This window comes from Trichinella spiralis (assembly GCF_000181795.1).
Source record: "Trichinella spiralis strain ISS 195 chromosome Unknown Scfld2, whole genome shotgun sequence".
In the NCBI taxonomy this organism is placed as follows: Eukaryota; Metazoa; Nematoda; class Enoplea; order Trichinellida; family Trichinellidae; genus Trichinella; species Trichinella spiralis.
In genome coordinates, this window is record NW_003526941.1 from 5,494,756 (window position 1) to 5,509,421 (window position 14,666).

Sequence of the window (14,666 nt, forward strand, 5' to 3'; positions counted from 1 at the left end):
CATAGTAGTTTATTCAATAAATGACATTGGGGCTGATCAGATTTTTTGATTCTGGTTCCATTAAGTATATTCAAGTATGTACGTACTGTAAAAACAGATAAAAAATACCTATACGGTATGTATGGAAATAGATGTGCATCGATTCCGCAACTTCTTTTTGCAGCTAATTGCTATAAAAATAATAAAGTAACATAATATTTTTGAATAAATATTTTTTCATAACAGCAAGAAACAAATATTAAAATAACTTTTAAGAAAAAGTAAAAGTAACAACATATACCTTTTTATTAGCAAGGTGGACAAAATGACTGGCAGTAAAAGCAGTTGAAGAGGAAAGGAAATTAAAAATTATTATTGGACGGTGATTTATAAAATTATAAATAATTAGCGTTGAAGTTTCTTGATTTTATATAGTTTTTGGATGACAACAAGGGGACGAATATCATCATATCAAGCGGCGTCTACAGGTGATGATGAATCAATTGTCAAACCGTTGATCATGTTCGAGATGTTTGACTCAGGTCGATTTTGAACAGTCGATACTGGTAGATCTTCCGAATCTTCTGGATAAGCATTTTTACTTCGAAGCAAATCTTCAAGACCTCGCAGATGACCTTTGACCAGCATCAGTCGATTATTCAAACGATGATAATCAGTCAACGAATCGTAATGTATACAGTCGTGAACAACAACGCGACTTAAAGTTTTGCTCGTTGCCAAACGTTCTACAGTTGTTGTGGCCACATTTTCCAAATTCAACTCGCGAAGGTATAGAATTTGCAAATTTTTAAATATATCCAATATGAATGTGTAAAAGTCGTTGGTTAAAAATGGCGATCTGACCGGTGAACTGACCAAACACAGCCTGTGAACGCTATTTGCGATTCGTTTGAACAAACCTAGAAAAGATTAGTTAAGAGAAAAAAAATATTAATAATTACAATATTATAAAAGTTCAAAAAGTTTATTCATCTGCTTACTGATCAGTTGCTTCTCGTGTCGTTCATACGCATGACACGAACATAAATAAACATAGACGATGGATTTATCCCAAAAAATCGGACCATCGTAAGAGACTCGAACGGTCATTCTGTCGTGACCACTCAAATGACCCTCACGAAATATTACGTACAACCAAACGGAACGATCATCATGAGCCGCAGTGTCTAGAACGATTTCACGCCAACGTTTGCTAACCCGTTCCGCTTTGGTCCTCTGCTTTAAATCGACATAACGAAAAACTCTTCGGCAAACATCGGCAGGAAGTTTTTCAGTAAAATCCATAGCCACTGGTAAAGTTGGTTCTTCTTCCTGAAATATATGGGTGGTTTTTAAAATAAACAAATAATTCTATTCATCAATTATTAATAATTTCGTTCTTTTCACAATGGAAATGAAAAATCCTTCTTCGTCTGAAAATCTTACCTCTCCTCTCCTCATAGCCCTCCCACCACACACTGTCGCCTCTTCAAAGACTGAATCTTTGTTGAAATTTTCAATGCAAAATACAATACCAACGAAAAAAAATATGAAAATATCTTCTGAATAAATATTAAAAAAAATAAAATAAGACAAAATGAAAATACAACGCGCGCAATTGGACAAGTATCGACACAAGTATTTCTGAAAATTTAAACAAATCGCATGGGATTGAGTTGGACATGCTCGCAAACAGAGAAAAGTTCGATTCAGTAACAGCCGATCAAGTAAAGAAGAGCAACAAAGCTCCAGCTAGCCAGCAGCTAGGCCGGCTCAACAACAAATGAAGCAGCATTTCAAACTGGCAAAGCAAAATGGATATTTTTCCATAGAAATTTGGTGACATAACTGTTTCGGGGTTTTATTTCGTCAAATGAACAATTTTCTATCTGGTCTATAAAAAATTTTCATTCCCAACAAGAAGCGCCGCCAACATCTTCTCCTACTACTACTACTACTACTACTACTATTACTACTATGCATTTATTGACTAACTCGAACTCAATTTACAATAGCTGATATTTAAAAAAAAATTTGGACAATTTTCCGGGAAGAAACCAACTGAACAATAACGATAAAGATAAATTATTGAATAGATTAATTTTTAAAAAAATTCAAAGAAATTAAATTTCATTTAAGCATCAATACTTCAGTTGGTGTTTCTCAGAATGCAATGCAAAATTGCGCCTGGCAAAAAAATTACACGGTCCAATCGTGCTAGAAATCATGCCATAGATGATTTTTCCTCATCAACAAGCATGTGCAAAAAAAAATTTTTAATTCTTTTCTCAAGCCTCAGCATAAATGAAATGCTTGCATTTATTTATCCATTTTTCTATTTATTTATACTTATTCGCCAATTCTGATGAGATAATTATGTATAATTTCCTGCACAGGCACCGGCTTTAATTGCATCAATTGCACAGAATAGAGAAAATTGCCTCTTGCCACACGGCATCCATTTGCTTAAAAGATGGCGCTTTTATTGTTCACCACTTCTCTTCAAATTTTAATTATGCAATTTGTAAAACAAAATTAAAAATAAAAACAACAAATTACCTGTACACACAAATAGATGCAAATTGTAATAGCTTGAAGATTGGAAATGTTCTTTGACAAACTTAAAAGTATTTTTATGTTTCATTGAAAAATATAAAAGAAAATGAAAAATTTATCATTTCAAATTAACTTGAATATTGATAAAAATCATTCATGAAAAATATGAAACTGATCATATCATTCTAATTCAATCAATCTTTTTTTCTTAAAATAATTATTTATAAAAACTCACTCAACCTATGACGAAAATAACCAACCAACCTGCTCAAAAGCGTATGCATTATATATTTATTACATAGTTGCTGTTTGTTGCAACTTGTTAAAATTAAAAAATAAAATAAAATTATTTTTCAAAACACACCCAATTTCTACTTATTATTGTTAGTTTTTTTCAATAATGCTCATTTGAAAATGGTAATAATAAGAAGAAATATTATTTAAAAAGCTAACAAACTGTTTCCGATCAATTTTTTTTGTCCGTCATCATTCATACATTCATTCATTTTGTCAAGCTGTCGCAGATTCCATTTTGCAGCACAGAAATCATAACTCAAAAAAAAGCATTGGTACAGACAAAGAGAGAGAACAGTTTGAAATATCGTTCAATTTCATAAATGTTAATTATTATATTCAACTGACAACAGTTGAGCAACTTTCAAATTCAAAAAACTCAACACAACTGAATTTTGCATAAAATTTTCAAGAATTGAAAAAAAAAGAAGGAAGTAAAAAATGAAAAAATCAGAAAATTTTCGTCATTTCTAGACATTTTTGTTAAGCAGATTTCAAAAATTTAAATAACTTCATCAAATATAATTCAACTGCCTTTCAAATAATATTAATATAAAAAAAAAGAATGCCACTTTCGTCATCATTCATCGTTATTCTTTTATAAAGAGCATTCATCGATTTTTGCACCTAAACCACCATAATGAACTTTGGACCTGAATATCGGAATTGAATTTCACCAATTCAATTTATGAATGCATAAATCGATTGAAAAAAATAAAGGAAAATTTAAAAAAAAATAAATACAATTATGCCTAAAGATTCGTACAATATTTCGCGTTGACTACGTCAAAACAATTTCAAGCTAAAAAGCTAACGTGAAATCAAAAGTCAAAAAAAATATTGATGAAATATACGCACATGTCAAAAATATATTTAAAAAATGCACTGATGCAAAAGACAATATTAGCTGCATTTTTGAGGATGTCTTGTACGAAGATACACACCCAAACATATATAAACAAACAGCCCTACTCCAATATATACGACAAGTGTAAAAGTAGGATGTGAAAGCATTGCAATTAAAATTGTTCAGAAAAAGAAAACAAATTTCTCAATGATAATATAATTTATGGATGAAAAAAAATGACAACCTATGACAAATATGGATATTAACGTTCTCAAGAATTATTATGATTATTAATACTCTCTATCTTCTTATTCTATTGAAGTGATTCATCAAATTCGAATAGAACGGCAAAAACACTAACAACTGCAACATGATGACGTAGCAGTGACCTCACTTAATAACGTCACTACAGCCAAGCTTCAGCTATGAAGTGGTTCTCTGTTACATCAACCCACTTGGGAAATTATGAGATTTGTAAAATAAGAAACAAAAAACAAAACAAAACCTATTATTACGGACATAAATAAAAACTGAAAGTATGATTCATATTTGCAAAAATTAACTTCCCATTTTTTCAAATCAAAATACACAAACAAAACTGTTGAACAGTAAAAATTATATATTTGCAAATGTGAAAAGTTCAAAGTGAACAGAGTAAAATTCTCATTACAGTAAGCTGATCATGAGCGTCACTTTTAAAGTTATATTAACGTTTGCGCCTGTTGCAAATTCAAATTCGACTGTTTTGCACGTAGAATTTCAAAGATGAACTCTACAATTGTTTCCAAGCAATCAATACAAGTTCCATGCATTACAAACATTACTAATTTTTCAAAATGGAAAACAAAGTATTTAAAATGAACCAACAATTCATTAATATTATATTGCAATAAAATAATTGAACAAATAAAAATTGCTTACCTGGATAACAATTCGAGGTGGTCGAAGTGTACTGAATTTTCTTTTGAACCAACCCATGTTGTTGTTGTTGATGATGATGATGAATAAGCAAATGCAGAATGATGAATTTTATGTGTAAGCAGATGTGTTGAATAAAATAATGAAATGTACAAGTTGTAAAGAAAAAGTGAATAAAAGCTGCAACGTTTGGGTCTGAACGGTGTCTGACTGGGATGGGATCTTTGGCCGCCAATGACGACGATGCTAGAGAACGTCAGCTGTGGCCGTACGTCGACACAAGCCGGCGCCAGACCGCTTCCGGACGTAGCTAAAATCGCAGCTTTTCTGCAATGCGTTATAATTTTCCTTGCTCTATTCACTCTTCTCTATGTTTTTCCTACACACTCAGTCACTCACTCACACCCACGCATACACATACATACATACATACGCACTCTCTCTCGCTTTCTCTTTTACTTTCTCCGTCTCCTATTTTCTATGTCTATTTCTTCCCACTGCTTCTTCTTCTTCTTCTTCTTATTCAACACAGCCAATAGAAACTAGCAGAATATGTAAACACACAGACAACAACAGCTTGAAAATGACCGCCTAAGCTGCGACCAATCGATCCAGGCAAGACACGCTTCGTTAAATTTCCCACCCGCAATAAGACAATACTGCCTGCATATTTTTCATGCATCACATCCTTTAAAATGCTATATTCTTACGGATGATAAAAATTAAGCAACAATAACAACAACTGTTCATCAATTTTTACCATCAACAATCACCAAATTGTTGTTAGTATTATCATCATCATTGTTGTTATTGTTACTTATCAAGGAAGGGTTGATGGCCACACGTCGCCACCACTGCCACTGCGACCGCTTGTCGAAGGAGCTTGTGAATCTGGGAAAAGACGTGCAAAACACTGAGGAATCTCCCGAACCATATCAGAAGCGACCATGCCACGTCGATGTCGTTCAAAAGCACAACGACTACTCTCTCTTGTCAATCTACAAGCTCCATACGCTGCCACCAACGTTGGCGTATACTGTGCACCACCGGAGCTTTAAATAAAACGAAAAAAGAAAAAAATTTTTTTTTAATATTAATTATTAATATAAAATCAAGTTATTATTATTATTCATTTTATTCTGAAACAAATTACTTGCTCTCGACAAACAATTCACTATTTCGCTTCGTCCAATGCAGAAATGTACCAAGAACACCGCTGAGCACATCACCCTGACCACCACAACGACGCAAACTGCACGGTTCTGCACATTCCAATACTGAAAAATATATTCATTAAAAAAAATTTCCATTCTGAATTGAAATTGACTTTAAATCAACTGACCATGTATACCATCGGAAATAATATCCGTCGGACCTTTGCGAACAACAGTCACATTTTGCAACTTCGCCGCCAACAGCTTGACCGCACCGAGAGTGTCTTCCGTAACAATCACCCTACCTTCAAACTGTGTGAAATTTCAAAATTTAATTTTTTTCAATCCTATTTCATATATATATATACGCATTGTTAACTTGCAAATTCACCTCAGCTTTGAAAAGACGATCAAATTCAGTAGCATTCGGAGTCATTACGATATTTTTCAATCCTCGTATTGCATCCAAATTTGTCATCACTGCATTCAAACCGTCCTAAATGTTTTTTTTCTGCCATTTTAATTTTAAATCAAAATTTAAAAATTATCACGATAAAATTTTCAGTAAACGAATAGAACAGAGTATAAAATGAATTAGCCGCACTATTGATCATAATTATCGATTAATTGTAAAAGTTGCTGACTGAATTAAAGTGGGTATTTTTAGTGCAAGTGTTGCATGAATAATTTGAAAAATTAACACTGTTGTAAAGTTGAATTTCAATCACCAGGTTGCATGTTTGAAACACCGACTTGCTCCCACACGCATTGGCTATTATTTGTAATCAGAGGAGAAAATTGCGGCGCTTCCCGTTCGATTCAAAGGGAAGTGATTGGACGTGTATTTCGATTTGTATATTAAGCAAAAGTCCCAGCTTGCATCTTCGGCCAATGTGCAAAATTGCAACTAATTTAAACTAACTAAATCGAATACTGCCATAATAAACTGACCGCGTTTATGAACCAAAGGAAGTGCTTCATTTCAAATCACAATCGAACCCTGCTTCACTTCATCAATAGACACAATAAAAACTGATCGCAATTACCACTGCCAACATGCAAATTTACATAAAAATTACTATAATCTAACTTGGTTTAAATTTGGTGAAATTGAAAACCTTTGCTCAAAAAAAAATCAATCGTCCCAATTACAGCTCCTTACAACAACTATCAATCAATATGCATTATGTTGAAATATTTAAAAATCAAAAAAAATAAAATAAAAGTTACCAGTAAGGGACTTATTTTTATTGCATTTAAAATTTAAACCATACAAAAGATAACAGCTCAAATTTCATTTACATCACGCATGCGGTTATTACTTTTTGTGCACAAATTATAATTTAAAAAAAAAAAGATAATATTGAAATTTCAATTTCTACATACCGCATCCACGACAATTGGCATACCAGTGCGAGCCATTTCGCAGACGATACGCAAAATGAATGGAACGAGTTCAGCGCGACGGCCAATTCCTGGTCCAATGATGATCACATCCACGCGCGACAACACCTCTTCTTGTACTTCAGCGAATGCATCCTGTGTCCTGTGCGAAGTGAAAAAGGAAAAAAAATTTCAATCAATTGTATCGCTTGTACAAGAAAAAAAATTGCAAAACCAATATCATACAATACTGGAAATACAATCAACTCGGGGCTGTATGCTTTAATCGCTTGCCCAGCTTCGGGTGCGCAAATGACAAAACTCAAATCGGCCCCCTGAAAGCAGCAAATCGTCAATTATTCACACCAATCGACATCTTCGAACACATCAATACGGTCTTCAAAGCAGAAATAGCTGCAAAGTATGGAGCGCCAGTATATCTATCGTGATCATACTAATTAATAATTAAACTGTTGAAGGAAAATATTTCAAAAAAAATAAACAATACTGATAAGAGCCACCGATGACGCAAATACGACCATTCTGACCCTTACGATTCGACTCGTCCAACTTTGGTACACAGCGCCTTGCCACTTCGAGCACTTCACAGTGACGTTCTGTACACATGTTCGCTTTTCTTGACAATAACTTCAGCAAATTGAAACGTCGAAACAAAGCCAGACTATACCGTGATGAAAAGGAAAAAAAATTCAAATTAAAAAAATCCATACAAACAAACTATACAGCAAAATAATAGAAATTTAATTTTATCAAACTTACAATAAATAGGGCACTACTTGTTGATAAACAAATTTGAATCAAGTAAAAACAATAAGAAACATATTTCGTCAATCGAAATGCAGAAAAAGTTAACTGAATAAATGTTGAACAAAACGTTCTTTTAACAAAAACTAAAAATAAAAATATCATCAAGAAGAAGAAGAAATTTACTGTCCAGATTGAATCAATAATAGAAAACAAAACTGTCTGTGAAGTTCAAAATAAAATGTCGCAAAACTTTTTTTGAAGAAAGTAAAATAATAATGATAATTAAAACAACGTCTCAAACCGAGGTAGTGGGAATGATATTAAACTTCACTAATTGCAACTTTAAACGTTATAAATTCGAATGTGCATTAATTTTAACTTACGTCCTGAAGAAATAATAATTATTTAATTGAAGAATGTAATTTAAAAATTCGATTCAAACGTTACTGAAACTATATCGTACGCAATAGAAAATCAAGTTGTAAGAAGTTGTTGAATTTACAGTTGGAAGGAAAGAAAAGACTTTTGACGACAAATAAAATAACTTCACAATGCAATCGTGCAGAGTTTGAAATTTTAAATAAATATTGAACTTTGATAGTCAGGATAACAAACAGTGCAACAATTTGATACATTTGAAATTGTTGACAAAACAACTGGATAAAAAAAATCTAAACTTATTAACGTTTAACAGTTTCTCACGTAAAATTCTTAAGTAAAATAAAAAAAAGATTAGATAAAAATTGTAAAAATGTTGAAATTCTCAATGTGAAATATACAAAAATTGAACAAAAAAATTTCACTCACAATGCAACTTTTTCATAATTCGATGTACTATCGATCATCAAATGACAATCACGCTCAATTTCAATTTACTGTATTATTATTCAAATGTTATCACGTTTTTTATTTTTTTAATATTGGAAACAAGCAAGCTCAAAAATGAAAAATTGGAAAGTTAATTAAAGAATTATCACTCTGAACTGTGTTTTATTAACATGTTTGAATCAACTTGCTCAATTGTTAAAAATCAAACCATTAATTAGTTGTGCTTCTTTTGGAAAAATAATAAATGTTAATCATTTATGTCAATGGACAAGTTCAACGATAACGATAATGTGATAGACCGATTAGCAGTAGTGATGAATTAAATTGTGATGCGGATTTTAAAAACACACTCCCAACATGCAATATTGTCGAATTAATTTTCAAAAATAATTAACAAAACTGGTTTCAATTTAAATAATTGCATATGAATTAATTGAAAATTAATTCCTGACTGAGGATATGCGTGTATTTTTTTTCTTCCTAGTCGTAAAATTTAACAACAGAGGTAAGATTGGTTTGATTGACGGCAAAACTGAGACCGACGCAAATGTTTTGGTTTAAAGTTTTAAGCGAAGAGGACGTCTGAGTCGGGATTTCGCCTCGCCGCCTACAACATATCCGGCCAGCATTTTGCTTGTTTTGCTAAACACGCGGCGCGTAGTAGCTTCGACTAAAGTGAATTGAAGAGCTTACACTTACGACAGCCGCTTCACAACATAACGTCCCGTTGAAGACGAAGCATCGACGTACACACACACACACACACACACACACCACACACTGACTGGATTGCTATGCTAACGGCTGACGTCTTTTCCTCATTGCCAGTCCCTCAAGTCCTCCTCAACTAACTCTCATCCAACTTTGGGATCTTCACTTTGTAACACTGCCCCAAAATGCTTAACTTCGCCTTGTACACTTTGCTTCAACTTTTGAAACTGTCAGCAGACGCAGCTCAGCTAGAATTTGGCACATTCAAAGCTGCCGTCTACCACGGTGCTACGGTTTCACAACACCAATCACAACATCACTTCAAAATGACAATACCAAATGCAAATTTCTACAGCCGACAACAACAACAACAACAACAACAACAACAAAACAACCAAGAAGGCATGTCTTCGTTGACTTTTGTCATCGACACCACAGGATCCATGTACGATGATTTGCAACAAGTGCGTGAAGGTTATGAGCGCATTTTTGAGACCGTCGCCGAACAGAAGGATCGTCTCATTTACAATTACGTACTCGTACCGTTTCACGATCCTGGTTTGTATTCGTTTATTTATTTATTTATTTATTTATTTGTACATTAAACTCTTCAATGCCATGTGAAATGCTAATTTATAACGGTTGAAACAACAGTAAAATAAACCAATAAAACAACTAGAGAAAGCATCAATGTAAACTTATTTTACAGTACGCCTGTTTGTTAGATGAGTGAAATGAATTTCCAATTCGATTGCAAGATGATAGATAATAGATTAATAGATTCAAAAAGCTTTTGAAAATGTAAACAAAACCGATATCGATCATTTTCTTATTATTGTTAATATGAACAATAACGGTTATAAAAGAAAAAAATAAATTTGCAATCGTAATAATAAAAGTCAAAACTTACCACAAGTTAACAAGCGTCCAATTCCGATGACTGCGTTCGTCAAAGAAAACAAACGCAAAGCGTCATATACGCGGTAACCCGCGTATGCAAATTTTCACATACGTCAACATAAATTTGCATTATTGAGGAAATTCTAATTTGAAAAAATTTGGAAAACCACTTTAGTATTGAAATCATTTTTTTTAATATGCAAAAGTATACCATTTAAAATTTCAGAAGTAAAATCTCCGATTGTGACACAAGATGGAAATTATTTGAGAAAACAACTAGACGCCATAGACGTACAAGGCGGAGGCGACTGCCCGGAGATGACGTTGACCGGTATAAAGCTTGCCTTGCAATCATCACTGCCAGCGTCTTTTATTTATGTTTTCACCGACGCCCGAGCTAAAGATTATCACCTACTCGACGAACTTGTCGCTCTGGTACAAGAAAAGCAAAGTCAAGTAAACATTTCAAAAAAAATCTTATTATTAAAAAATATTTTGGCGATTGAAAATATAATAATTCGAAATATACCGTTTTGCCGACATTCTAGATCGTATTTGTTATGACCGGTGATTGTGGAGATCGAACTCACCCAGGATATGTTGCTTTTGAAAAGCTGGCCTCCATAAGCAGCGGTCAAATATTCCACCTTGACAAAGCGGACGTGAACAAGGTAAGCGACAAGCTGCTTGATTTTATGCAAATTATCCACAGTCCAATTGCTGACCAATTTCCAAACAGATCATCGAATACGTGAGAGTGAGCTTGCAGACCAGAGCAGTTCGCATTGTAGCCGAAGATAAAGAAGAATCTGGCAATTTTGAAATCCAATTTCCCGCAGATTCGCATCTTTTTGAAATGGTCGTCTCCGTCTCTGGGGAACGGCCACAAATTAAACTAATTGATCCTGAAGGTAGCGTGATCGTCTATTTCACTTTTTTTCATCGATACTGTGCAAATTTTCAAGTAAAAAAAACTTCAAATTTATTATTTACTTTTGAAAATAAAATTTCAGTTCTGTGTATTTCAAAAAATTTAATCCCGCTTCAGCGTTCAATCGCGTCATTCACTAAAGCCATTTCAAATGTTCAAGTATTTTTTACTTGATGCTCACTTGTAGATACTGTAAAATTTATTTTGTTTACTTTTTGTTTTTTTTGATAATTTGTTTGATAAAAATTTATTGTTGATGTTTTTTTGAAAATGAAAATTTTTTTTAATTCATTATTATTCCAGGGCAAGTGGTGAAAGGCAGAAATGTAGTACAATTGAGTAACGTCATTGTTGAAGCTGTGACCAAGCCGAAGCCAGGTATATGGACTCTAAAGGGCTCTTCATTTGGACGACGCTCAGTTCGAGTAACGGGCAAGAGCAATTTAGATTTCAAGCATGGATTTTCACCTTTCCCAGATTCATACCATTCCAAACTGCACAATCAACCCATTTCAGGTTTTTCCAGTTGTCTTTTTTTTCTATTTGATATACTGTATTATTGTATTTTTATTTCAGGGCAGTCTACACATTTGATAGTCAATGTAACTGGACTCCCTCGTCCTGGTATTACTACAGATGCTGAATTTATCAACTTACGTGGCGAGGCAATTTTCAACGGTCGCCTTCATGCGCACAGTACACAGTTTGGTGTTTATTATTTGGACGCATTTACACCTCCAGAAGGTCACTTTTACGCTAAGGTTATGAACAGGAAATGTCTCATTTTTAATACGAAATTACTTTTCATTTCCGGTTTTTTAGATCATCGGTGTGGATGAACATAATTTCAAATTTCAAAGATTATCTCCATCAACAGTTTGCTCAAGGGTGGTACGACAACTGCCGATCGTGCTCATGCCGAAACACACTGAAGTGATGCTTTTTCACAGTGTGAGCTTGACTTGCGCTGTTCAAAGCAGCATACCGTATACTGTTGCCTGGTACAAAGGCAACGACGAGCATCTCAGTGGACCATTATATTTTGAGTAAATTATTCATTTTGTATTGAAACCAGTTTGATCGACTTTCTGACTTTTCGCGAACTTTTCAGACACTCCGAAACCATCACTTGGACTATTCCTACAGTTACTCATAGTGATGCCGGATATTATAAATGCTCAGTAAGCAGTCAGGCAGGCAACGTTTCCGGACAAACCTACCTTGAAATACGAGGTTTTTTTCTTGCAACTTATTTTAAAATTATTGTTTTATTTTTTGCATAACTGTTTCTTTAGAACCTCCTTTACACGTTAGTTCACCCAAAGTGTACACATTTCCAGAACACACGCCCGCTTATGTGGACTGTACTCACGATGAACCCAGCATGGCAACCATTACATGGCAGCGACGCGGAGAGCCGTTGCACAACACTGATCACATAGTATTTTTGTCTTTTATTGTATACATGTTAATTTTTATTTCTGACAGTTATTTCTGTAGAGAATTTTTCCAAATGGAACTCTGTTGATTAATCGCATTTCAAAATCAGATGAAGGCCCGTACGTATGCAACGTGTTAACTAGCCGTGGTCGAGCCTTGGCAGACATTACCGTATTGGTCATTCGTAAGTTTGATTTGATTGTTTTTAATGTTTTTTTCGACAAAATTTCAGAAATTCAATTTTCAGAAAGACCTCGCGTTCATGTTAGTCCAAGAGTAATTGATTTCGCTCGAAATCAAGATTTCACAATTCGATGTGATGTCCAAGGTCAAGATGTCGTCGCTGTCCAATGGTATTTCAACGGCCGCCCCATTGTACCTGGACAGCGTTTTAATGTTGATTCAAATAGTACAGTTTTTGAACTTTTTTTCTTCAAATTCAAATATTTGCTTTATACTGTTTTTTGTTTATTATTTCAGATCAGCTAACAGTGTTTAGAGCGGAAAAACAAAATGAAGGTAGATATGAATGCAGAGCGGAAAATGCGGCTGGCTCAACTAGCGACGCTGCGAATGCTCAACTACGCGGTACGTTTCTTTAATTTTGATTTATACTTGAATGTCATTACAGTATTCATTTTTGTAAACTATGTAATTGCCGTTAGTGATGTGAGAATATGTGGGTAAAAGCACAGTTGATTGTTAACAATGCTTAATATTGAAGGGAAGTTTGAAAAATTTCCATAATAAGATAAATTGTACGGGTAAATTTTAATTTCTATAAGATGATCGTTTGACTTCTTTTCTACGGTTGACACTCATCTTTTGTGACAATTTTGAATATTTCAAACGAAAGTAAGGTATTCTTCAGTATTAGAATTTTGTTCGGTCACATGAAAAGGTTTTCGGCACTTTTCAAATTGTCGTATTTTATTGTACCGATGTTTGGGCAGTAAACATTGTTTATGTCACATTTGAGAAAGGTTAATCAATCAGAATTTGTTCGTTTTCTTCAAACATTCCGCTTCGATGTGTTGAAATAAAGCGGGCTCGTAAAACAACATGTTTACACATGTTAGAATTCCAAAAGTCCAATATTTGACTTCTGTTGCACTATTGGTTAATTTTCATCAACCTTAGAAAAGCATAATAATAAGAATAATAATAAGGCTTAGGGGACATGTTTCGCATAGAGAAAACAACAACAAAATCAATAAATAAATGTGGTTGTTGGGTAGTTGGTGGATGTTGGATCAGATCTGCTTTTCATATTATTATTATTATTATTTTGATCTGATCGAATTAGTGAGGAATATTATGTATGGAATAGCATCAAAGCGAACAGAAGAAGGTGACTGAGAAGTAGGCGGGAAATGAGCGAGGATCTCTTCTGGATGATGAACGACGATGCGGCTGCACAGCGGCCGAACGTGTTGCAGTGGTGCTGCTTGCGATCGCATGTCAGACCTATCCTGGCAATTGGACGGCCGTCTTTGTTCGCAATTCCATATTTTCTGTAGGCGCTTTCGCACTGCTTTGTTTTATAATCGTAGCAGCAAAGTTCACAACGCCCGCGGAGAGTGTCACATTCGCATGTAGCCAGAAGCGGCGAATGCTCTCGACACGGATCACGACAATCACCATCAACGCAGACGCGTCTTTTCCGAGAATCACAATATGCACCTTCGGCGTGGTTCAGGCACGCGTTCGCTGTGCATCTTTTGTTCAAGCATATTCGTCGATCACTCTTATCATCGCAAGGGACCCCGTCCGGCAAGTCGTGACATCGTCGGCAAGCTTCTCGTTCCCAATGTTCACCATTCGGCTTGAAAAGCAACAAAAAACAACCCATATATCTATATACAAGACAATTTGTATAGAAGAGGAATACCTTGTAAATTTTGTAATGGTGAGCTGGCAAACAGGGACTAGCAGAATTTCCGCAGCATAAATAGCA

General features: G+C 34.4%; 2 protein-coding genes across 2 annotated transcripts; one reads left to right on the top strand and one right to left on the bottom strand.

Moving 5' to 3' along the window:
• Positions 1-450: 450 nt before the first annotated feature.
• Tsp_05834 (putative F-box domain protein) lies at positions 451-6,226 on the bottom strand. The gene is made up of 7 exons (XM_003380051.1): positions 6,140-6,226; positions 5,937-6,060; positions 5,748-5,871; positions 4,598-4,921; positions 2,539-2,599; positions 981-1,311; positions 451-899 (listed from the first exon to the last, which is right to left on the bottom strand). Exons 1-7 carry the CDS (start codon positions 6,224-6,226, stop codon positions 451-453), a joined length of 1,500 nt encoding a protein of 499 aa, XP_003380099.1.
• Positions 6,227-9,623: 3,397 nt separating this feature from the next.
• Positions 9,624-14,660, top strand: Tsp_05833 (putative immunoglobulin domain protein). The gene is made up of 14 exons (XM_003380052.1): positions 9,624-9,996; positions 10,565-10,794; positions 10,887-11,009; positions 11,108-11,249; positions 11,573-11,785; positions 11,846-12,030; positions 12,092-12,315; positions 12,381-12,502; positions 12,565-12,710; positions 12,770-12,893; positions 12,957-13,118; positions 13,190-13,297; positions 13,879-13,943; positions 14,076-14,660. Exons 1-14 carry the CDS (start codon positions 9,624-9,626, stop codon positions 14,658-14,660), a joined length of 2,802 nt encoding a protein of 933 aa, XP_003380100.1.
• The last annotated feature ends 6 nt before the right edge of the window (positions 14,661-14,666 follow it).

Excerpts from the sequence above, each read along its gene's own strand:
- Tsp_05834 (XM_003380051.1), bottom strand. The coding sequence starts at position 6,226 with ATGACAAATTTGGATGCAATACGAGGATTGAAAAATATCGTAATGACT. Across the intron at positions 6,061-6,139 it reads ATCGTCTTTTCAAAGCTGAG|TTTGAAGGTAGGGTGATTGT; the intron begins GTGAATTTGCAA and ends AATTTCACACAG. Across the intron at positions 2,600-4,597 it reads CACCTCGAATTGTTATCCAG|TTTGTCAAAGAACATTTCCA; the intron begins GTAAGCAATTTT and ends AATACTTTTAAG.
- Tsp_05833 (XM_003380052.1), top strand. The coding sequence starts at position 9,624 with ATGCTTAACTTCGCCTTGTACACTTTGCTTCAACTTTTGAAACTGTCA. Across the intron at positions 10,795-10,886 it reads TACAAGAAAAGCAAAGTCAA|ATCGTATTTGTTATGACCGG; the intron begins GTAAACATTTCA and ends CCGACATTCTAG. Across the intron at positions 11,010-11,107 it reads ACAAAGCGGACGTGAACAAG|ACCAGAGCAGTTCGCATTGT; the intron begins GTAAGCGACAAG and ends GTGAGCTTGCAG.